At 39.0% G+C, this 25,006-nt stretch overlaps 1 protein-coding gene across 4 annotated transcripts; it reads left to right on the forward strand.

Moving 5' to 3' along the window:
• Positions 1-250: 250 nt before the first annotated feature.
• Positions 251-24,876, forward strand: METAP1 (methionyl aminopeptidase 1). Of its 4 annotated transcripts, none has more exons than XM_026698298.2 (11): positions 251-442; positions 3,549-3,600; positions 10,088-10,200; positions 14,684-14,744; positions 16,165-16,256; positions 16,416-16,499; positions 16,960-17,098; positions 18,774-18,905; positions 20,417-20,560; positions 21,638-21,703; positions 23,220-24,876. In XM_026698298.2, exons 1-11 carry the CDS (start codon positions 329-331, stop codon positions 23,381-23,383), a joined length of 1,161 nt encoding a protein of 386 aa, XP_026554083.1. In that variant the 5' UTR covers positions 251-328; the 3' UTR covers positions 23,384-24,876. The 4 variants fall into 4 exon arrangements, with proteins under 4 accessions (XP_026554083.1, XP_026554082.1, XP_087792054.1 ...); XM_026698297.2 differs by having other exon boundaries at positions 10,091-10,200; XM_087935928.1 differs by lacking the exon at positions 20,417-20,560.
• Positions 24,877-25,006: the final 130 nt, after the last annotated feature.

Raw genomic sequence — 25,006 nt, forward strand, 5'->3', positions numbered from 1 at the left:
ACACGCTCGGAGACTTGAGAAACGTGCCGGAGACTAATATCCCGGGGAGGCGACTCGGCTCCAGGCGAAGGGGCCTGCCCGAAGCGCCGCAGCCCGACTTCTCCACCTCGCTCCGTTTCCACCCACCCTTCTCTTCAAGAGGGCGGAGAGAGCCGGGGTGGGTGGGTGGGTGGAGGCGGGCAAGCGGGGCCTGGAGCCCCTCCCTGATTCAATCGGGAACCTCCAGGCCGAGGGTTCCGCCTTTCCCTCCGCCCTTTCCCGGTGGCTGCTGCCGCTGCTGCCGCTGTCCGCCTGGGTCGTTCCTGTGGCGGCGGTCGCAGCAGGCAGCATGGCGGCGGTGGAAGCCCGGGTGTGCGAGACGGCGGGCTGCAGCAGCGAGGCCAAGCTGCAGTGCCCCACCTGCATTAAGCTGGGCATCCAGGGATCCTACTTCTGCTCGCAGGTAAAGCGCCGCTGCTCGGGGCGCCCTTTGCCCGCCATAGGGCGGGTCGGCGGAAAAAACTGCGGCCGCAGAGGTTCCCCCGGTGGGAAGTCGGTCCGAGAGGGGCCCCGGCCCACCTTACTTTCGGTTTCGACACGTGGGGTTCCGGGACAGGGGCTTGCCTGCGCCTGGAAGATATGTGGGGCGCCTGCTGCCCCAGCAAGGCAGGTGTGACTCAGGCTGGCTGGGCCCGGGCCTGTTCTCTGGCCGCCCGAGCACGTTTTGCTGGGAAGTGAGGAACTGAATTCAGAAGGACTGCACGGTGTTGCCGAGGTTTCTGCTACCAGGGTCTCTTTCCTCTTCCCTCTCTCTCTCTCTCTCTCTTTCAAGTTTGCCTGCTTCCTTTGGTTTGTTGCTAAGGGAGGAAAAAAAGCAAAACTAAGGCGCTATCATTCAACCTGGGATTCGGTAGAGCGAAGGACTACAATGTCCATTCTTCCCAGTGATGTCACTTGTAATCCAACATATCCAACTCGGGATCGGGAAGAGTGATCTAAAGCAAGGGCCACTAAATTCATAATTTAAAATCCTGCGGACCACTAATATGATTTTTTTTTTTAAAAAAATAGTATTTAGCAAATAATTTTTCTGCAGATCACCAAAATTTTCTCGTGGACCACCAGTTGGTGACCACTGATCTAAAGCCCTAAATCTTCCTTACCATTCATCCCTCTCCTTACTTCCACACCCCTTTTTTAAAAAATAGATTTTTCTATCCTGGGGTTTACATGTCAGAAGTGGGAAAATCTAAAGCAAGGGGAGATACGTTTTCTTTCTCATTAATGTTAGGAATAGGCCTCATATATGCTGAAAGACAAAGCACTCAAAAGCCTGACATCTCCCCCTCCCCTTTTAAAATCGGTTCTGTCATCAAGATTCACAAGATAGATGTTGGAGAGGAAAAAAACCAAGGGCTATGTTCTTCCAGTCTGTCAACAAGTGATTGTTGTTGTACTTTGGATATTTTAGTTTATTGCAGAGGGGATTTTTGCCAAAACTTTTCCTCTAAAAGCAGCCCACAGGCTAAGGTTTTGATATTAACTATAACAAGTTTCTGTGTCAAATTTGAAGAAAATCAGGCCTTGGCACCAGAACTATTCTAAATTTTCCAATGTCTTAGGGGACCCTGAAATACAATCATAATTAAGAGTAATTCTGAACATGGGTGGCCTGCCTTGTCTTCATTTAATATCATGGCTTTGTTTCCATAGTTCAGCTTTTAAAATAAGGTGAGGCTTCTTTTTTAGAAGAAAAATCTTTCTCCCTTTTCCAAAGTTCTGACATTTGTGTCCTCCATGTGGAATATTCATCTGAATCATCTTCAGCTTTGAATGACTCTATGGACATATCTTTGTAGTTTTACTGAAACTACAAGAGAAATGATTTGTCATTATTTTCTTCCACAAAGGTTTTTTCAATATTTCAGCCTTGCTGAGAGTTCTTGGATGTCCTATTGGTACACCACATAGTACCATGCTCATTTGAAATTAGCCAAAGTCATCTAGCTATGCTATCTGAACTGGCCACAGAAGTTTGGCGAGCAGTTATAAAGAAGTGTCCTTTTTTAACTACTGAAATGCATATTTAAATACACGGTAATATAAGTCTGATTCATTTGTCCAATTTAAGAATCCTGATGTTGCTTGCAGTCGGACCTGAATTCATACTTGTTACATACTAGTAAAAAATCATAAACCATACTTTTAGTGTATAGTGCATAGTGTAAAACACATGCCATGTCCATGATGAATTTCATGAGTGTGGAAACTCAGGAAAATTCGTAGTATACGGATGTCATAAATGCTTGTTTTAAATCTTACATGGTTTCTGTGGTATTCATAGAAATATATGTTTCTAGGTTTTGAAGGAAGAAGCCTTTTGCAATCTTCTTTGATGATAAATACTTTAATTGGCTTCTAGTTAAATGTGCTGGAAGTCCACAAGATTAGACTCTGCTTTTGTCAGGTTTTTAAGGTGTATGTTGTGAAAAATCCATTTGATTGGTTTTCTTAAGAAATTAATACAAGAAAGTAAGATGAAAAAAAAATTAAAAGGCAGAAACCACCTCTATGTCTTTAACAAATTAATGTTTAAAGATGATGAGAGTTGGGAAAAAATGAAATGGGAACATCTTTGTGTTGTATTTTTGCTCTTGTTGCAAAGAGCAATAGTTTTACAAATTATAAAGAAAGTCAGGCTTGAACTGGGTCAAGGAAAATATTTGCATAGGAAACCAGGTTGAATCAAGCATTCAGAATATGTTTTTGAAGAAAAAAAAAGATAGGGGTAGAAATGTTGCACAGATGAGGAATTCAGCTGCCTTTTACAGTGACTACTCCAGGCTCAAGTAGGCTCCTGAAAAACAGGATTGTAAGAAGAAACCGTCTACATGTTGCCTTAGGGAATGTAGGATTTAGCAATGGTTGGATCTCCTCTCCGTGATTTTATTAAACGTTTGTTTTGGGCTGCATGAAAACTTTATTTTTTAATGGTAGGCTACAACCAGTAGGAGATGTGATGATGAGTTCTGTACTATCTAACAGTGCTCTCAATGTTATCATTTAGGCTCCAGGAAACTATTTTCCATTTTGAAATGCCAAAATTTATTTACTGTGCTTTTTACAAACTTATGTCAAACTCATTACAAACTTATTACAAACTCATGTGTTGGCTACAAATGCCCATATAGTCACAACAAATATTGCCACAAAAGACTCTGTTGTGTGGAACTGAGAGATAGGTGGCAAATAAGTTTGATAATAATAATAATGAAAAGATGTGAAAGGGCTCCATGTTTCCAGTCCAAAACTAAACTAAGATATGTTTTTAAAGTGCTCTAAAACATATATTAGGCTTTAAAACATATAGTGCAAATATATAAAAGTAGTATTAGGCATATACAGTTATATGTCTAGAGGCTTTTGAGCTGTTTGAACTGAAGTGCAGTGAACTGTAAGGAAAACCTATTTTTCTTCTAGAGTATGGTTTATAACCTGTAGAACTGTGTTAGCCATATAAAGTTATCTGTTTCCAAGTATTTATAAATTTATATAATTTGCTTTTTTAGGAATGCTTTAAAGGAAGTTGGGCTACTCACAAATTGCTACACAAGAAAGCAAGTAAGCAAGTATATTATTTTGATTGTATCATATTTCCTTTACAATCTATTTTGTTGATGGTGACATCAAATCATCCTAAAATCAATCTGTAATAACTCTGGTTGTTTTTGATGTAATAAATCTGGATTTGCTGCCTGAGGTACATCATACAAGGATTCATAGAGGACTGATGGTCTTTTGTATAACACAAAAGGAAAAAAAACAGTCCATGTGTTGCACTGAATGATGGTTTGGTTAAATATAGTTTGTTGAATTTGCTCAATTGGCTGGACTAATGTACACATAGTTGATAATTCAGAGCAGCTGGATTCAAACAACACAATGGGAAATATTAATCACATGTTATGTTTTAGCATGGTATATAAATCCAATCTGGATGGATTTATACACCATGGACAGGGAAAATGGTTTAAGTTATTATTTTCCTTGATTCCTTTTTTATTACTATGTAAATTTTCTTAATTTTTTGTGGAAGTACATTCATAACACGGGAAGCCAGAACTGTAGCTTGCAGTGGTACGATCATGAAAATGATCTGACACTTTAGTCTCTTTTTAAAAATATTTCTGATTGCTTTCTAGATATTTTATGGACAATGCTTTTTACACATTAGTAGGTTTCTATGTCAGCATGGGACCCTGGGATTTAGTTGTGATCTTTTACTGCTTCAGGAATGGTGCAAGGTGTGGCATACAGGAAGTTCTCGACTTACGATCATAATTGAGCCCAAAATTTCTGTTGTTAAGTAGGATATTTGTTAAGTGAGCTTTGCCCCATTCTCCTATGAGCTGCTCAGAGCATCCAGTAGTGGGAGGTGCTTCAGTCTCCGCATTCTTAGGCTGAGCTTTAATTGAGGAACGCTCCTCCTCCTCCATAGCGCTCCTCCATAGCGTTCCCCAGTTTTTGCTCAGCCTCGTGCGAGACAGGCAGTGCTTTTCTTAGCTCCTTGGCCGAACCAGGATTGCATTTGAATTGAATTATCTTCAGGTTTGAAAAATTTCCTCTCTCTTTAGCCTCTGCGCAATAGTACAATTCGCAAGACTATCAAAGAAAGGGGAAGCGCAGTTGCGCCCCCAAGGAAGGCAACGGGAGGCTCAGTAGCTGCCGTGCACTACCTCCCATAGCCGGATTGTTTTTCTTTACCTCTGCCTTTTTCATTTGCCGCTTTTTCATTTTGTTTGCGTTAGCAGCTTGTGTTATTTCAGTTTCTTAGTCGTGTTGCTAATCCCCCCCGGCGCTTTGAATGCCGTTTTAACAAAGAAGGGTTTATCTCTCCCTTCCTTTGGCCTACTCTGTATTCAGAGTTTCGGCTTTATTTTGCTTGGCGGGAAACCGCCGCTGAGAGGCGCAACCTCACCCATTGCTGGCGGACGCCATTTTGGGTGCCACCTCGTGGCTGCGTGCCATTTTATCTCCTAATTTCTGTGCTGTGAGTGAAATTAAACTTTAACCTCGTTTTTGGCTAGATTGCAATCGAGGTTATTTCCTTCTCATTAAGGCTTGTTGGCTTTACCCTCACAGCCTAATCCTCAGCGGCACAGCAGCAAGCACGGAGGCCTTGTCAGCCTGTGCAGACACGCTGCTGGAGGCCCCAATTTTTTCCTTCCAACTGGGCCTCAGGCGCTTCGAAATTCCGCTGATTGGTTTGTCTGTTCTTTTGTTTAATCGAGCTCATATAGATTCCCTTGAACTAAGTATAATAATACAACAGCTGTACAAGCGTAATAATAATATCATATTACTTGGCAGTATAAAATTTTAACCAACTAAAATATTATCACTGAGATGCGACTCATTCTATATTCATACATCCCATATATGTATATATCCCTATAGTTTTATAAAAAAGGGGGGGGAGTGAAATACCTTATCAGGGCAACTGTTCTTGACTCAGATCGGACCCTGGCGTGCCAACCGCCTTATCTTGATTCTTAGCCTTATTACGGCAGTATACAAGTTAACAAAATGGCAGATGGTAACACCTCTCAGGGCCCTTCCTTGAAGGCAAAAGCCAAGACTCATCATACGCGCAAGCAGGCTAAAGAGACCTCCAAGGCCACACAAAGGGATGCCTTAAGGCACCATAAGGCCCTGCAAAAGGAAATTGATAAACTCACCAAGGAAGCACTCAAGGTGCCGCAGGGCATCCTCCAGCCCGTCTACCTCTGTTCACCCCCCTCCTCCTCTAGATCTCTCCCTCTCCTCCAGGTACAGCTTGCCCTCGCAGGGACAAGTCCAGGTCCTGGGACACCGGCTAGAAGGGCCCCAGAAGCCACCTTCACCCCAAAAGCCACCAGCCTCCATCCAAATGATAACCTAATTGAGTCCCAGAAAGAGTAAGAGCCTGGATGGAGCTGGCTGTTCGCCAGGGGATCGTGGGCGGACTCCAACAAGCAATGCCCGGGCATTACCTGGTGGTCTCTGACCAAGAGTCACAATCACTCAAATCCCTGCCCAGGTCGGATGACCACCAGCCTCAGGTATATGTGCAGAGGGAGACCCCCTTTCAGGGGCGGGAGGAAGAGGAGGATGAGGAAGAAGTGGACCAGTTCATGCAAGCAGACGAGTTCAAATTGGGGTCCATATAGGATAGTGAGCCCCTATCAGAGGCAGACCACTTAGAGAGAGAAAGGTCCGAGGACGAGGGGCTATTCCCGACCAGCCCGTTTTTACAGGTTTATTCAGGCCACAGCTCTTCAAATCCCTGCTGTTTAAGGCCAAGAACATAGCAGGCCTAAGCAAGCAATCATCATCCGACACACCCGCCTCCTCCAAGGAGGGGCCAGAAGACCTGATCTTCAACCAGCCGGTTGTTGAGGCCGAGGTCATCCCAGTCCCATCCATGTTTTCCGACCTGGTGCAGAAACAGTTGGCTTCTGCAGCGGTATACTCATCCCCATCTGCTCACAACAAAAAATATTTTAATTTGGCCCCAGAATTTTCAAAGTTATTAAGTACCCCCGAGGTGGACGAACCCATAGTGAGCTTAGCGTCTTCGTTGACTCCCACTGATGCTCTGGAAGTTCTGAAACCAGAGGAAAAGCGGGCCGAGCTAGCCCTGCGCAGGGCCCATCAATCGGACACATGGGCCATCAGATCGGCTACGGCTGCATCTCTTTTCACGAGGTCATCTCTTCGATGGCTTCGCCTGTTGAAGTAACACATTTTCTCTCACTCTCCCTCCCCACGGAAATTGCAGATGGAAATCTGAAAAACCTGCATGGGCACAGAAGGTAACTAAACTTGAATTTTAAAGCCAAGGGGATAAAAGATTTCTGAACATTGGAATTAAAAACTAAAATTTTTTTTGCTATAAGTGAGAGGGAAGAGGTAAAGAACTTATTTTAAGATTGTACTGAAGGAGACTGCTTGGAGCTTATAAGACCAGAGATAAATGGCAATAAGACTTCTAAAAAAATACTTTGGAACTGTGTAATTGAATTCTACCCCAGGAAGAGAAAATATAAAAAGAAGAAAGTGCTAAATGAAACAGTTTGTTCTGATTTGGATTGCTTTGTGACTTTGGGATTTTTGGGAACTATTTCTTGAAAGATTAAAAACATTTGGGTTGTTCTTTAAAAAAAAACCCGGCATTATCTATTGAAGAATTGCAAATGGAATTTCAAAAGCTAAAAGAAGAGGAACAAGAAGGCAAGGGCTTTCCTGGATCTATTTTTCATTTTTTAGAAATGGCGATTTCTACCTACCAAGAAATACAACAACAAGAAGGCTGGGATGATGAAGAAGAAGCCATCTTTAATGGACAAATAATCTTAGTTGAGGAAGAAAAGAGAAAGGGGGGAAAGAAAATGGAGAACTCAGAACTTAAAAAAGCAACCAAGAAAGGGAAAAATAAGATGAAAAATCGATACAATGTCAGAAAGCAACAGAAAAGAGAAATACAACAGAGAGGAAGATTAAGAGAGTGGAGTTTGAGAGATGGGGGGCGGGCAAAAAGGCTAGAATTGATAAGAAAGGAAGGGAAAAAGGAAAGAGAAGTCATAAAGGTTTAAAACAAGATGTTAAAAAACAGTTTTTTTTCAGAGACAAAGGGTAAAATATAATTTTAAAAAACGATTCTGCAAAAGTACATAAGACTTTATTGTAGATATTAGTATTTGAAATCGAGTTAGAAAACTGAAATATTATATGAGTTAATAATGCATTAAAGGGAATGTATAAAAATGTTTAAGATTTAACAATAGAGTTTAACTTCCTATGGAATATTGTTTTTACTATATTATAAACTTAATTCTCTTTTTTTGTTTTATTATTCTACTTAGAATGTACTAAGCAGAATCAGTATGGAAAGTATGTATTATTTTAAGTGTTAAATTTAGGGGAAAGATAAAAAGTTGTCATACTTCAACCAGTGATTACAGGAGAAATATTGTATTAGAAAGAAGGTCGTTTTCTTGTAGCGATTACTTCCGCTCGTCGCATATTGGAAATCGCAGCCTTGTCTGTCAGACAAGACCTCTGCGTTTTTCATGCAGGTCGAGTGGTCCTTCGTCCTGATCCCACATTTATGCCCAAAGTCAGTTCGGCTTTCCATAGAGCACAAGAGCTCATCCTTCCAAATTTTTGTCCTAGCCCGTCACATGCAACAGAAAGACAATGGCACAAGCTTGATGTAAGGCGCGCTCTGCAAATCTATATCAAGCGTACTGAGTCCTTCAGAAAATTGGAGGCCTTATTTGTTTCTTTTCAGCCCAATTCACAAGGTCACAAGGTATCACCATCCACAATAGGCCGTTGGATAAGGGCGGCAGTAGCTAAGTCATATCAGTCTCAAGCTCTGCAGGTGTCCAGCGGCATCACTGCTCATTCTACTAGGAGTGCAGCAACTTCAGCAGCTTGGGCCACTCAGGCCCCAATAACTGAAATCTGTCGGACAGCAACTTGGGCTTCCCCTTTCATTAGACATTATAAAATCGATGTGTTTGCCTCTGCGGAGACCTCATTCGGCAGAAGGGTCCTGCAACGGGTTCACAGGGACCCTGAGGAGATTCCGGACCAGACGGATTCCCTCCTGTAGGACAGGCCAAGCTTTGGTATGTCCCACTACTGGATGCTCTGAGCAGCTCATAGGAGAAGGGGCTTTGGTACTTACCTGATACGCCCGTTCTCTTTGAGCTGCGAAGAGCATCCAGCCCCACCCTTTTTTTCGTCTGGTGGGGTCTTGTTTTGGTCAATGAACTTTTTAGTTGTGAGGATGAGAGCACCTTTTCTCCTCTCGTCTTCGCCAAAACTGGGGAACGCTATGGAGGAGTCACATGGAGGAGGAGGAGCGTTCCTCAATTCAAGCTCAACCTAAGAATGCGGAGACTGAAGCACCTCCCACTACTGGATGCTCTTCGCAGCTCAAAGAGAACGGGCGTATCAGGTAAGTACCAACGCCTCTTTTACGACCTCTCTTGCCACAATTGTTAAGTGAATCACTGCAGTTGTTAAGTTAGTAACCTAGTTATTAAGTGAATCTGGCTTCCTGATGGACTTTGCTTGTCAGAAGATCACAAAAGGTGATCACATGATTTTGAGACACAGCAAAGACATGAGCAAAGACACAGCAAAGTATGAGTCAGTTGCCAAGTATCCGAATTTTGATCACATGGCCATGGACATGCTAACATAGGTGGTAAGTGTGAAAAACTATGTTAAGTCACTTTTTTCAGCCCTGTTATAACTTTGAACAGTCACTAAATGAACAGTTTTAAGCCGAGGACTCCCTGTATTTAAAAATGAGCTCAGGGAGAGACAGAGGAACTGAAAAATAAAAACACAGTATCATTGCAACAGTAGAGCTTTGACAATGAATCTGTAGCAAATGGGCAGAACAAGACTAGGCCAGTGCTTTAATCCTGACTTGGATTTATGTCTTTTTTAATAGCTTTTTTATATATTGCACCCAAAATAAGCCCTAATTAAGCTCCTGCCCACTCCAAAGTGCATGGGTAAAAATTAAGCTAGGGTGGGGACGGGGGGTGGGGTGGAGGTGCCCCACAACTTACCTTTGGACAGTTGTAGCCAGGCCTCACACACTCTGACACCTGTCTTGCCAGCCTGTTTCTTCTGTAGCTGCCAAGGCTTTCCTGAAGGCCTCTGTAGCTGATAACAAAGCTCCGGATCAATCCGGAGCTCTGTTAAGACATTCCTAAAGGCCTCTGACTGCGAAAAGGGGGCCAGGAGGGCGACACGAACAAGGGAGGTTAGTCAGTGAATAACATCCCCTGAAAATAAGACCTGGTGCCTTTTTTGGTGGCAAATATACATACATACATACATAAAAGACAAGGTCTTATTTTCAGAGAAACATGGTAGTATTTAAGTTAGATTGTACAGGAAAAGCAAGCATCATGGGGAAAATTTAGAGCTCGAACAAAGAGAGTGGAAAGGAGTTTCCATCTATCCATATAACTTTTCAATTTCTGATGTTTGATGAAGTTTCTTAATTAAGATCGGTAATGATTCTGCTTTTGTTTTCTAGAAGATGAGAAAGCAAAACGAGAAGTTTCTGCCTGGACTGTAGATGGAGACATAAACACAGATCCCTGGGCTGGTTATCGATATACTGGGAAACTCAGGCCACATTATCCACTGGTAAATAGGGTGAAATAACTGAAATGTGTCACTTTGTTCAGTTTTTTCGTCAAGTCAAATCACAGGAAGGTAATTTTTTCACAATAGTTCTCCCAGTTAGGAAACGTGATTGTCCAATTATTTTTTAAAGATGTGTACACGTTAAACAATTTGATGGTTATTTTACCATAATGTATATCAGACAATTTAAAGCAGCCTACTAACAGATTCTATTATTTCTCTTTCATGAATCATCCACTTCTGTGAAAGCTTATAAAGGTAGTCCTCAACTTATGATCACAATTGAGCCCAATATGTATGTTGCTAAGTGAGAAATTTCTTAAGTGAGTTTTGCTCCATTTTACAATTTTTCTTGCCACTTTTGTTAAGTGAATCACTGCAGTTGTTAAGTTAGTAACACGGTGGTTAAGTGAATCTGGCTTCCCCATTGACTTTGCTTGTCAAAAGATCACAAAAGGTGATTACATGATCCTGGAACATTGCAACCATCATAAATACATCCCAATTGCCAAGCCCCTGAATTTTGATCATGTGATCATGGGAATGCTGCAACAGTCGTAAATGTGAAAAACAGTTATTTGTTTGGTCGCTAAATAAGTGGTTGTAAGTCGAGGCCTACCTGTATGTAATTTTTAATTTCTAGTGGTTAATTACCTTATTGATTTTATTCTTAACTGGGAAGGTTTTGCACTGAATTTCCATACAATTTTTCTTGCCACCTTTGTTAAGTAGAATCATTGCAGTTGTTATATTAGTAGCACAGCTGTTAAGTGAACCTGGCTTCCCCATTGATTTTGCTTGTCAGAAGGTGACAAAAGATGATCACTGCAACCATCATAAATATGAACCAGTTACCAAGCATCTGAATGTAAATCACATGGCCATGGGGTTGCTGGGATGGTCATAAGTGTGAAAAATGGTCATAAGTCACTTTTTTCAGTGCCATTGTAACTTTGAATGGTCTCTAAGCGAACTTTGTAAACTGAGGACTACCTATATTAATGTAAGTTTGTTAATCTCTAAAATGCCATATTTTTTTGTTTTTTGACAGCAATAGGCTGTCCCTTTTAGAGGCATAATACTCCAATACAGATAGTCCTTGACTTACATCCAATAATGTAGGGACCATTCAAAACTACAGTGGAAATGGGAAAAAAAAGACGACTAGTTCTTGCACGTACTACTGTCACAGCATCTCCACGATCGTGTGATCAAAATCTGGGCATTTGGCAACTGGCATACACATTTACAACAACTGCAGTGTCCCAGGGCCATGGATCATGATTTGCCATCTTCCCTGATGACTTCTGACAAGCAAATTCAACAATTGCATCATTCGGTTAAAAGCTGCTGTGATTTGCTTAACGGCTCAGACAAAAATGGTAAAATTGGGTGCAACTCACTTAACAACCGCCTTCCTTAGCAACAGACATGCTGGTTCCAATTGTATTCCAAGTTCAAGGACCAATTGTATAAAGAACAAAGGAAGCATTAGTCAAATCTGTTTTAGTGGATAGTCCATAATAAAAGATTTGGGCTTTATTCTGCACATATTTTCTCAGCTTGGAAATGACTGTACATATAAACAGCAGCTCAATTTGATGAGAACAAATCAGGCATTTTAAAATATATTTTTAGAAGAGGTTTTCCAACTTCATATAGGCTCTGGAAAAAAGGTATTTTAAGGTCTTTCTAAATCTTGACAGGTGCAGATAATATAAGGAGTGACTAATATTGTATTAAACCAGGATGAGTTAAACATGGTTTTTGAATAAACCATAGTAATTTGCTTCGAATATAGCATTAAGCCATAATAAGTGAATTCATAAAATAACCAAGTTATTATCAGTTCCTGTTATGTGTGAACTAAGATGTAGAGCTGACTGACAAATAATTCAATTCCTGCCCTGATATAAAGACTTGATAAGTTGCTAACAGAATGTTCACATTTTTTGCTAGGAGATGAACTCATGTACAATAGTCTTGGAAGAAACACTAACTTGAAAAAATAATGTGTGCAGGAGTTGATTATGGTAGTAATGTAGCTGATGATTACAGAATCAAAAAGGAATGAAGATGGAATAACTTATATTCCACATATTAGAGCAATACCCCCCCACTCCTTCATTACCCAAACCATTTACTAGAAAGTCCTTTTTACCAGAATGTTCTTATTTAAATATCCCTGTTGTAATTAGGTAATGATTCATGTGAAGAAGCCAAAGAAAAACGTATACCCAGTGCTGGACAATTTACCCAAATTTGGGAAGTACTGTATTAGAAAGTTTGTTTTGCTAATAGTTCAGAATTAAATCACGATTGTGCTTCCAGTTATGATGACAGACCATGGTTTAAGTTTATTACCTGCTTCCATTTTCTCTCTGCTCTATCAGTCATGATTTAGTTACAGTTATATTTTTATGATGCTGGTTCTCCTGAGTCACAGTTGTAACTATGGTTTCTCAAATCATATGCCAACCTATTTCAGAATTTGTTTTCTGTGTCTTCAAAGGCTTTTATGACCTCATACTTAGGAGCATAGGAAATTGCTTTACATAAATAATTGCCAATACTTTTCTAAAGTATTTTTTTTCCTTTCAATACATTTGGTTAAACAAGATTTTGAGAATCTTGCTTTCTGGCAGCTGCTAAATGTGTGACATAAAGTATGAAATTGTGAATTCTTCTATATATTGCAGAATAGGTCACTGTCATTCATATAACAATGACTTTGCCAGTTTGCAACCTTTAATACAAATGAGAACTCCCAGTCTGTTGTCTTGCTGGGTGAGTTTACAGAAAATTTGGAATATTGGCTCTGTATAGAAGCTGCAGTTCTTAGTACAATGATTTGAGACATCCAGTTTAAACTAGAAAACTTTTAAACATTTGGAGCAACAGGCTTCCCGCAGTGCTTCCGCAGTCCTTAAAGGCAAGGCATGTTATCTTGTTGGGACTTGTTACTTCAACTCAAAAAGCAAGGAAACAAAAACGCAATTCAAAATATAATTGAAGCAATACGCATTTAATATTTTCTCCTTCTGCCACACTAAATATTACAGTTCAATGGAAGATTTTTGGAGGGCTCACTTAATGCCTTGGGTACTAATGTGGTATGCCATTGTTATTCAGAGTTACTGAATTCCGTTTTGCCTCTGACATCAGGTTGTCAAACCAAAACTTCATAAATATACAATTATTTCAATAGCTACAAAAAGGAATGGTTGGAATTACTGAAAACTTCATTCCTGTAGCTGAGGGTTTTTAAGCTATAGCCCAGGGGTGTCAAACAAGGCCCGTGAGCTACATCCAGCCTGCAGGGTGGTTAGATCTGGCCCACAGTTCCGTTTTTTGCCGCGACAGCCTCCTGCAGCCATGTGCCAGCAAAAATTGAGATTGGGGGCCCACGTGCATCCCCCCCCAAGGTACGTTCTCGCTGGCAGACTAAAACAAACTAAAAGCAAAACAAAAGGAGAAATGTTTCCCCTTTTACATTTGAGCGTGAAGGGACAGGAAAGGGTAAAGGGAAAGAGGAAAGACAAACAAAAAGAAAGAAAGATGGGAAGAGAACAAGGAAGGAAAAATAAGGAAAGAGGGGAAGGAAGAAGAAAAGAGGAAAGGAAAAAGAAGAGAAGGAAGGAAGGATATTATAATGAGAATGAGGGAGGGTCTAAGGAAAGTCCTGCCTTAGCACTTGGTCATCACAGGTGCCTCCGACACAAATCATGTCAAAATGGCCACATCCACCCTGGCCATGCCTACCCCGACCCCCCCACCCCCGGTCAAACACAACCTTGTTGCAGTCTTCAGTGAAATCAAGTTTGACACCCCTGCTATAGCAGAGAAACATTAGAGGAAGAGAGATAGGATTGGGCAACTTGAGTAATAAGAGAAACCTATTTCTTAAAGTGTTAGACTGAAGCAGAAACAGTATTTTCTTTGTCTTTTGAGCATCTAAACTGGAAGAACTCTCTTGACTTCCGAGTCCAGGAGTTCAGTGTGATAGCTAGGTTTCAGAGCAACATACAGAATGGTTTAAAGGTAGATATCTTGGGAGGGTTACTCAGGAGACAAACACCTTTTCCCTAGGGTGCACCAGGCTTCATAGAGCTAAAGATTCCCAGAGGAATGTGATTGGAGCTCAGTGTTGATTCTTCTTCATCCACTTCTTGAGAGACAGGCTGAGAATTGCTGAGGACGTTTGTGTGCACTTGTCTTTGTCTCCAATTTCTGGCCCAAGTTCAGTTTCTCCTCTTTGATTCCCCAGCGTTTGTTCTACCTGGAGTATTGTCTTATTCCTTTTGGATCTCTGGAATTATTTATATACTTGGTTTGCAGTTCTTGGATGGGATATTTTAATATATGCTTTCATTTGATTTGAAAATATCCATTTTATTGTTTGTTTTCTAGCAACTGTTATCCACATTCAGAATGACTAAGCTAATAAATATGTTTAAACAGATCTTAATTGTGCTTCATTTAGATGCCAATGAGGCCTGTGCCGAGTTACATTCAAAGGCCAGATTATGCAGATCACCCCTTAGGTAATTATAGGCATAGTACAACTTTCATTTGTTGAGCCTGTGATTAATTTAAACTGTGTTAGCTATTTCTTTTTCAGAATGGGGATGTCTCTTAAAACATTTGGATGTATTATCCTGTAGATTTGGTGACCAGTTGCTTTAGAAAAATAACAAAAAAAATATTTTTCAAGCAGAAGTGATTTTTAAATTTCACAAACAAGAATTAGCCATCCTTCTGTTGGATAATACACATTTGGTTACAATATTTCACCAGATAACTGTCAATTGTTTGAGAAAAATTAGGGGAAGTTCAAACAAGATGTGTCATATCCAGGGATTCTTTGTTTTGCCCATGTTTCTTATTTTAATTTTATTAATGCCCTTTATCTTTTAAAATTATTTTCAGATATAATTGCAGGCTTTATGTGAGAAACCTACCATTCCAGAATGGAACATTCTGGTACAAACATTTCAACACCAGAGTATTCTGATTTTTCATTTGTATCCAATCTGATCCAACCATATGCAAGAGATCAGCACTGCCCAACTAGATTGGACCCTGAGCTCATCTAGTTCAGTAATCTGTTCTCACAATGGCCAACCAATTACACAGGAAAGCTCTCTAGTCTTCCAGTAGGTGGCCTTCTGAAGAACTTATACTGCCATCAAGCTAATGGCCATTAATCCCAGCTCTTTGGAATCCAACTAGTAGCCAGGATTATATTTTGTGGTAGTGAATTCCAAAGTTGAATTGCTTATTGTGTAAAAAAGAATCCCTTTAGTCAGTCCCAGTTCTTTTAAGATTCAGTTTCAGTGGGTGACTTCTGGTTCTTTTGGGAAGGAGAGAATACCTTCTCCTTGTTCTCTTTATCCACACCATAGGTAACTTGTATATTTCAATCGTGTCCTCTCTCATTTTCCACCTTTCTGAATTTAAACTGGCCCAAATATGGTGATTTCTCTTTGCATAGAAGCTGCTCCAGCCCCCTTCGTTTTCCTCCTCTGAACCTTTTAGTTCCACTATTTCATTTTTAAGGTGTGGTACCCAGAAGTGCACACATTATTCCAGATGTGGTCACACCATTGATTTATATTAATCACTGATTTATTTGTGAATGCTGTGGTAGTTTACTGGAAGTAAATCTTCCATAGCTTTTGCATGCAACCAACGTGCATTTGTTTCTAAAATTTATTGTGAATAGATACCATTTCCCAGCATAATGCAATAGTTGGAATCTGGGGCAGGGATAAATCAGGTTTAAATTCCAACTGAACCACAAGGTCCCTAATGATTTTTGAACGATCATCTCTCAGGTCATTGGGTGTCATTGTTGGGATAAAATAAGACACCAACTTTATAAGTTTTATAATATTGAACTTTCTGGAGGAAACTTGGGAGATCAATATTAATTATCATAATGGTAATAATCCTTCCCTTTAGGTATGTCCGAGTCAGAACAGGCTCTTAAAGGAACTTCTCAGATAAAGATCCTTTCTTCAGAAGATATAGAAGGGATGCGAGTTGTCTGTAGGGTAAGTTCATATTGCGCAACATTGGTTAAAATAAAGTAGAATCTAAAAAAGTATTTGCATGCTTACTTTGAAAATGTTATTACTTATTTATATGTATTTATATTTATTCCATGGACATTGTTTGTCATTGTGAATAATTTCTGTTCCTTTATCCTGCAGCTTGCTAGAGAAGTCTTAGATGTTGCTGCCATGATGGTGAAACCAGGTGTAACTACTGAAGAAATAGATCATGCTGTTCATTTAGTAAGGATACTTTGATGGGGTTGTTTTTTATTACCATATTTTAAAGCTTAGATATTGTGTTTAATTTAAAAAAAAAACAATCAGCTTACTAATGTTTCACATAGTTAGGAGTGGCTATATAACATTAGTTCATAGATCCCCAATATTGCACCTGTAGCACCAGTACATTCCTGAGACTTTTCTGCAAACCTGCCAGACTCTACTACTTGACTTCAGTTTTCCCCTAATACTTAAAATTAAAAAAAGCAGAAAGCTAATATATTGTCAAGCATCACGTATATTTCAAAAATGTTATTGGGTCCCAAATAGATCCTTGTTCTAGGTAGGGATTAATTGTCTAATCCTATACAGTTGATTTTAGTCCATCTTTCAGAAATTACACTTGCTAAACTTGCTGCATTTATTAAAATTAAACTTTGAAATATTTTTGAGTGAAAAGCATATTTAAAACTCTTTTCAGGCATGCATCGCCAGAAATTGCTACCCATCGCCACTGAATTATTACAATTTTCCTAAGTCTTGCTGCACATCAGTAAATGAAGTCATCTGCCATGGCATTCCAGACAGGCGACGCTTACAAGAAGGCGATATTGTTAATGGTAGGAAACTTCAAAATAAATATTTTCATAGAAAATAGGATTTTGGAAAGATATTGTCGTTGGAGAGTGTGTCTATGTAATCATCTATCCAACAATGATGTTTTTCCAAAATATTAATTTTGTTTTGCTTTGGAGATTACCAATCTCCAAAACATGTGTATGCTTCATTCTTGATATTTTAAAAACTCTGCCGGGAAAGCTTATTCGTCCTAGTGCATTCATCTCCTACTTGGCTAATGGTATACAGATGCAACAGATTAACTTCCTTTTGTTTCTTTAGTACAACTTTGACATTTGTCCAGAATTAAAGCCGTAAACCTTATAGCAATTCCTTTCTAAAAAATTTCTCTGCATTTTCCAACTTAACTGTCCCTTTTGGCTGTCAAGCTTTTTGAGAGGAGCCTGAAATGAAAATAATTCCTTTCAAGCATAATTCACATGAAGTTTTCTTTAGGAAGATTTATTGAGATGAAAAACAGAGAGGTACAGGAATCTTGAAAGATCTCTTTCCAATTCACATTCAGTGTACCCCTGTGTAGTTCACAACAGGGACTGTCTCAGTTTGTTTTTCCTGTGAACTGGCAAAGATGCAAGAATGGGCGTGCTGAGAATGGAAATTTTGCAACTGGTTGTATACATAAGAGACCCTTGAATGTTTATCAGTCTGAAAAAAATTCTTGCATTGCTATAGCAGATGTAAATTATATTTACATGTTGATGTTATGGCTATTTCTTCAGATGCCTTTTGGTAATCACCATGAGAAATTTTTAATCTGAACTAACAGAACCTTTCTATTTTTAATTCCTGACAATTCCACAGTAAACAAAGGGGCTTTTGATTATCAATGTTGTTGGTATAGCCGTTTATATTTTCAACTTCTTTTCCAATATTCATATGCCATGCACTCTGAAAGTCTGCTGAACCAAGGGTGAGACATCAACAGTCAACTTTGGACTATTTTTTTTTGTTTTGTCTTCAAAACCAGCCCAAATAAAACACATTATTTTGACTCAATTGTGAAGGTGGTAAGGGCAGAAATAATCACCATTAGAGCATCCTTTTGCAGAAATGTTTGGTTCTCAGCTGTAGCTGGGCAAAGACTTTTCTTGGCCCAGTCTCTATCTGATGTTTTAGGAGAAGCTTTCTGTCCAGGAAATCCAAGATTCCAGATAAAACCTTTCAGAGGTGTTATAACCACATCAGACACTAAATATGAAATTACACTGGCTCTAGGTAATTTTTGGATAAACAGTCGTTTTGTCGTGCTGGGATTTCACCTGAGTCTTATATCAATCCCCCTCTAGAGCAAGGGTCTCCAACCTTGGCAACTTTAAGACTTGTGGACTTTCAACTCCCAGCTTTGCTGGCTGAGGAACTCTAGGAGTTGAAGTCTTAAAGTTGCCAAGGTTGGAGATTCCTGTTCTAGAGCCTAGCAGCCATCAAACACTATACAGCTGAGTGTCATCAATATGTTGGTGATTTCTTGCTGCAGATGATGGTTTATCTTTCCTAGTGGTTTCATGTAGATGTTAAATAAAATAGGAGAAAAAGAGCTGAGTCCTGGGGCATGAAGCTTTCTAATTTTGTGATGTGTTTTTTATATTTGATCAATATCCTTGTTATGATTGCAAAAACAGAATATGGGAAATGCAGTGTCCCTTTTGTGTCTTGTAGTGGACATTACTGTTTATCGTAATGGTTATCATGGAGATCTCAATGAGACATTTTATGTTGGAGAAGTGGATGAGGGTGCAAAACGATTAGTTCAGACGACATATGAATGCCTAATGCAAGCAATTGATGAAGGTAAGAGCTTTTTGAAGCCCGTGCTTGACTTCCTTTTTATACATTATAGATGGAAGATCAGTTATATTGGGTCTTGCTTCCCTTAAGGAGTCTGTCTCAATCAACGTGCTGCACTGTTCCAAATTGCTGTAATTTTATTCCTTTTGGTGGGGATGACTAGCTTATTCAAAATAACTAATTTTAATAGTGCAATAAAGTTTCATAAATTGATTGTTTCCAGAAGCACTGGCTAAACATTAATGGAATGTCAAGTTTGGAATTCTTTGCTGAATGTCTAACAGTTGCAGTCTGTTTCTCTTGTAAATCTGTGTCCTCACATGTGGTGACAAATTAAAAATATTTTGAGGCAGATAGTGAAAATGAATTAATGTAATATTAAGATGAAACTTAAATCATCTTTCTAAGCTTGTAAAATGGTTATTTATTGGAGGCAGTTCAAATTCTCCAAAATCCAGGCAATTGGCTTGCATAACGAAAGAATAGATTAAACTGTTTATCAAAATTCTTCCCCTGGATCTTTAGCATTTGCAGGGGAAACTAATACTCATACTTAATCAGGATACAGAGGTTTTTTTAATGTTGTCCAAGGAGTGATAAATGTCTGGATTGAATACTATGCTACGTTTTTATTGAAAATCCATAGTGGACTAATACATAAATATCACTTTTTTCAACAGTTAAATCCTGAAGAAAACTAGAGGAAATTTTCTCTTAAAGCACAAATATGTTACTTATGGTAATTAAAAGAGAAAGAGTTAAAATATTAAGACTTTTAGGAAGCATACAAAAGAGGGTTATACTTGCCATGATGTTGGCCTGCTTACCCTAAATATTATGACTTAGAATTTGAAGGCTTTATAGCATATTAAAATAGGACCATATCATGCTAAGCTATAAACAACTGGATTTATGTGTCACCCTAAGCCATAGGCTGAACCTGGCCAGAGGTCCGTGTTTTCAGCATTCTTTGTCATTCAAGGGTCAAGCAGACGCCTTCAGAAGGCTCACAAATATAGAATAACCTTTTTCAGCAATTACTTCCTAAGATTTGGTAAATGATGCTACACATGTTTTCATAATATAACAGCCTGATCCTCCATGACTTCATCCTCTTTTAAAATTAAGCTGGTGGCTGCCAACCTATTTAAATACAACTATCCCACAATGCAAACTGCACGATGCCTTAGTTGTAGCTGTGGAACTGAAAACTAAAAATGATACTGTCTTTGTAGCCTGTAAGCCTGTTCTCCCTGAGAGTATTTGTAGCTAATAAGCCTGTTCTCCCCGAGAGTATTCTGTTGAAATGTTCTGTGTGTCCAAACTTGAAACTTTTACATTTGAAAGTATTTGATCAGAAAACTTCCTTTTCTTCATTTTTTTTGTATCATAAATTCTGAGCTCTTGTGTATTCTTTGAGGGAGAACGTGCGCATGAGCAAAAGAAAAGAACATATGTATTAATACTGATCGTTGTTTTCATTGTGATTTCTAAATATATGCATTGCTTTGTAGTAAAGCCTGGTGTACGGTATAGAGAATTGGGAAATATTATACAGAAACACGCTCAAGCCAATGGGTTTTCAGTAGTTCGGAGCTACTGTGGGCATGGGATTCATAAGCTTTTTCACACCGCTCCCAATGTGCCACATTATGCCAGTAAGTATAAGTAATATTTGTTCTGGTGTAATGTTGCTAGCAATCAATAAACCTTGTCGTTTCCTACGTTTCTATAGCTGGTGATCTTAAAACGGAGGTGGTATTCAGCAGGTTCTGACCAATTCTGGAGAACCGATAGCAGAAATTTTGAGTAGTTTGGAGACCCAGCAAATACCACCTCTGACTGGCCCCACCCCCATCTATTCTCTGACTCCTGAGTCTCAGCTGATTGGCTGGTTCTTCTTTTGTTGCCCTGCACAGAACAGAGCTGGAAAGTAGGTTAGTGGGGGTGGGAATGGAGATTTTACAGTATCCTTCCCCTGCCATGCCCACCAAGCCACACCCACAACCGGTAGTAACATTTTTTGAATCCCACCACTGCCTTAAAAGACAGCGAAGTTGGCATTGGAAGGGACATTCACATATTTGGGTCTCAGCCATTAGGAGCATCTTAAAATGGGTTGGGAAGCACACAGGCTTATTTTACAATCAGAATACTGCGGTCAGCACTTTAATTGGCCAAACCAGTTAGTATTGTTGTGGATGTCCCTGCCCTTTTTAAATATATACATTTTAGCAAGTATGTATATTCACTTATATATGTATTCTAGGTATTTTGTTTAATTAGTTATATGGTTTGTATTGTATATCATATGTGACTGGGCAGTTTACAAGAATAATTAAAAAACAAAATAGAAAACCCATGACATAATAACCCCACTTACCAAAAAAACGAGCACGTTAACAATAGCATGCATACATTTATTTGGGTAGGAAGGAAATAACTATAATTTATTTTAGTTAGGAAGATAGGAAAGTGGAAATCACAAAGGATTTTTATAAATTCAGTTTTTCCTATCTACTTTTTGTTTTGGGTGAGTTATTGTATACTGGATCCAGTTTTTCATACCTCTGTCCATTTATTACTTTATAATAAATGAAAGAAAAGATTTTTTTAAAAAAAACTTGTGACCAACTACTGTATCACTGTGGTACTTTAGCATTGTCTTGTATTTTATTCCTGTCTTGTCTGTGAGAATTGATCATTTCCTGAAAACATTTTATTGTGCTTCCCAGAAAATAAGGCTGTTGGAGTAATGAAGCCTGGTCATGCATTTACGATAGAACCAATGATTTGTGAAGGTAATATGCTGTTATGAATCTAAGGAGTTCTGCCTCTAACTAGAAATTTATTGAAATTAATTTGGAAGCTATATGTAGGAACATTTCCTAGTCACCGGCGAGCTGCTATCTTGTAAGCAAAGTATATTCCAATTGTTGAGCAGAAATCTCGCTGCATATTTTTTGCATTGTTACATTTTTTCTTCAAGGTACAAAAGATTGCATCCAAGATTGTTTTTATGTTATGCCTAAACTACCTTACAGTCTCCCTAGACAGTTCATACTAATTTCTAAGAAATCCGTAGTGGCAGTTTGTTTTTTAAAAAATCTGCACAATTCAATTATTAAATACACTTTTGAGTTTCATGTATGTAAATAAAATTATAAGAGGTCATCATGTTAAAAGAGTTAAGAGGGCCTCTTACCACTTTAAAAAAAAAAATCTTCCACAAATTGGCAAATATTGGATCCTTTTGCATATTTTTTCATAGAGATAATTTGTTAAATAAATAAAAGACTAATAGGAATGCAAGGAAGCAGAGACAATAAAGATATGAAGCCTATAAATGGTCTATATTACTAGCATAGTAGACAGAGTAGAATATGTGTATAAATGTCCAGATAGCAAAACTATTCTAATGATCAGTGGACAGAAAATGAGTTTTTCCTCATGCTTATTAAAATAAACCTTGGGGGAAAAACATGAGCATTAGCTAAAAGATTAACCCGTGCTAAAAGTTTGTCTTCTCTGGGAATTGATTGAAAAGTAGCTTCTGAAAAAGCACCAATAAATTTTCTTATGTTGGGGCCATTCTTAGAGGGTGGGGAACAATTGCCTCCCAAAATAGAGGAGGGGGCCATGTACAGTGGAGCCTCGGGTCATGAACACTTCTGTTTGTGACCAAAGCAGGTGATGACCCAAAATTTTGGAAAATTGTTGCTTCTAGTTGCGAACAGTTCCTCAGGTGTAGGCGCGTACGCAGTCTTGTTCCGGTCATGACCAAATTGGGTCATGACCAAAGTCCTGGAATGGATTACGGTCGTGACCTGATGTTCCACTGTATTCGCTTTTATCCAAGGTGATTGTAGGGGAGAAAATAGCCGGGCTATTGGCTTTAATATACTTCTATGTTTAATGAAAAGCAGGCCAAAATGTTTTTTGTATATATATTTATATACACACACGCACACACACACTATGCAGTATGCCTAAATAAAAAGCTGAAGTTTTTCTTTTTTTAAAAATGAACAATTGATGAGGCTATCCCAAAAATGCTGCTTTTCCAAAAGACAACTGGACTTGTTTTTTCCTTTGCAAAAAATTCCCTTCTCATCTAAGAAGCTACTTCTTCAACTGAAGAAATTTTTTGGATAAGAAGCTAATTGTTTTCAAAGCAAAAATCCTTTTGGAAAAAGCACCTTTGGGACAACCATGGCTCGATGTTTGAGAATCTCCATAGACAATTGCAGAAGCTGTATCTGCTGTGATGTATATGTTCATTCTCTGTGTTGAATCTGTTTATGTTGTCTTCATTAGGTGGGTGGCAAGATGAAACCTGGCCCGATGGCTGGACTGCAGTTACCCGAGATGGCAAGCGGTCTGCTCAGTTTGAGCACACACTCCTAGTCACAGATACCGGGTGTGACATCTTAACCCGGCGGTTGGATAGCATTCGTCCTCACTTCATGACCCAATGCTAGTATAAGCCACGTGAAGACCTTGAAATGAGCATTTTGTACTATTCATTTTACTAATGTACAGATTGGAAGGGGGATTTTATCACCTGTTTTCTTGTCATTGCCTATAGATAAGGGAAATGCAAATCTGCACCGTACAACTCTGAAGAATCTGATGCAGAGGACCCCAACATTGTTTGAACTTTTTAAAAGAATTTCCAAGTAGCACCCCTTTGTTTTCCTTTCCACCTACCAAAAGAAAACAACAAAAACAAACAAACAAAAAGCTGGGATTCAGATTATTTTGTCACTGCCAGTTGTCAGCTGGTGTACCTAAGACAACGTTTTTCATGGTGAATGTGAGAGCTTACTTTAGGTTTTGAACTTATTCTTGTTCCAAAGGCAATCCCTGCTTAGCTTGTGCTGCAAAGGCAGTTTTAAACAGGTTAGGCTTTCATCTGTTTACAACTCAGAGGTGGCATTATATACTACATAAATGAAACTAGTACTGTGTACTAGTCCCTCTAGTCTAGAACCTTGCTGTCTTTCCTTCTACCATTTTGGTTGCCTGTGTTGTAATTGTACATAGAAGTACAATAACTGCTAGTTAATGAAGAGAGTTTGCCTTTGCCCAGGTGTTCTCTGTAAAAAGCCGTGAAGTGAGGCAGGGAGGCCAAAATTACTGAGATCCTGCCTGGTTTGAGCTTTTACTAACTTACGGCTTTAAGATGGGTAGCACTTGACAGACAATAAGGTTCTAAAATTCCACTACTAAAAAGCTGTTATTTCAACTGAAATAGAAAAAAAAATACAAAGAATTCCTGTCTACCATGCATAGTAACATTTGTGACTCTATATGACTTCATTGCCATGATCAAATATCCACTGTAGGGCTCACTTGATAAGATTTCATCACGGTACCCCAAGTGATACTTTGGGATTTGTCAGGAACTGGATCAGAAATGGTTGCTTTTTAGTCCATAACAACTGAAATCACTGCAGATTAAAGGGGAAAACTTTGCCAGTGGTAATGAGAACTGAGCCACAGACAGGAAAGTAAGATATGATACATGTTTCCCAAGGCATATTTTATCACATTATTTTTCTGAAATGTTCTTAGGCATTTGACAAACCAGGTGAAGGTGCTGTTGCAACTGGCCAATGTGATGCTTCATGACAAGGAAGTTGTTGTAGCAAAGATAATGCCTTTGAAATGTGCAAGATTTGGACAAAATTCATAGTCCTGGAAATAATTCATCTTTTCCCCAAAGGCCCTTAGAGCAGCAGCAAAGGTGATAGTATGATAATGTCCCTTTATATGAATTGGTTATACAGATTTACCATAGTTGTGTCAGGGAAGGCTTCATTTTGTTGGCCAGTGGCTGTTTTCCATCTAGCTTTGTATTCTGTAATGAGAATGATTTTTCAACCACATTTTTTAATTCTGGTGCCTACTTCATCCATACAGTGTTGAAGTACAGCAACAGAAATGAAGACAAATAAAAGTCATAAAATCATGGGCATAATATGCTCATTTCTGCTCTGTGCTAGTTATAAAATCATTGTAAGCTGTTTAAATGATCTCGACTTCCATCAGCAGTATCTGACTTTATTGTTCTTTGGAGGTTTAGAACAGGTATGACAAAA

Source organism: Pseudonaja textilis, chromosome 6 (genome assembly GCF_049901715.1).
Source record: "Pseudonaja textilis isolate UNSWEBS1 chromosome 6, rPseTex1.2, whole genome shotgun sequence".
NCBI classification, from domain to species: Eukaryota; Metazoa; Chordata; class Lepidosauria; order Squamata; family Elapidae; genus Pseudonaja; species Pseudonaja textilis.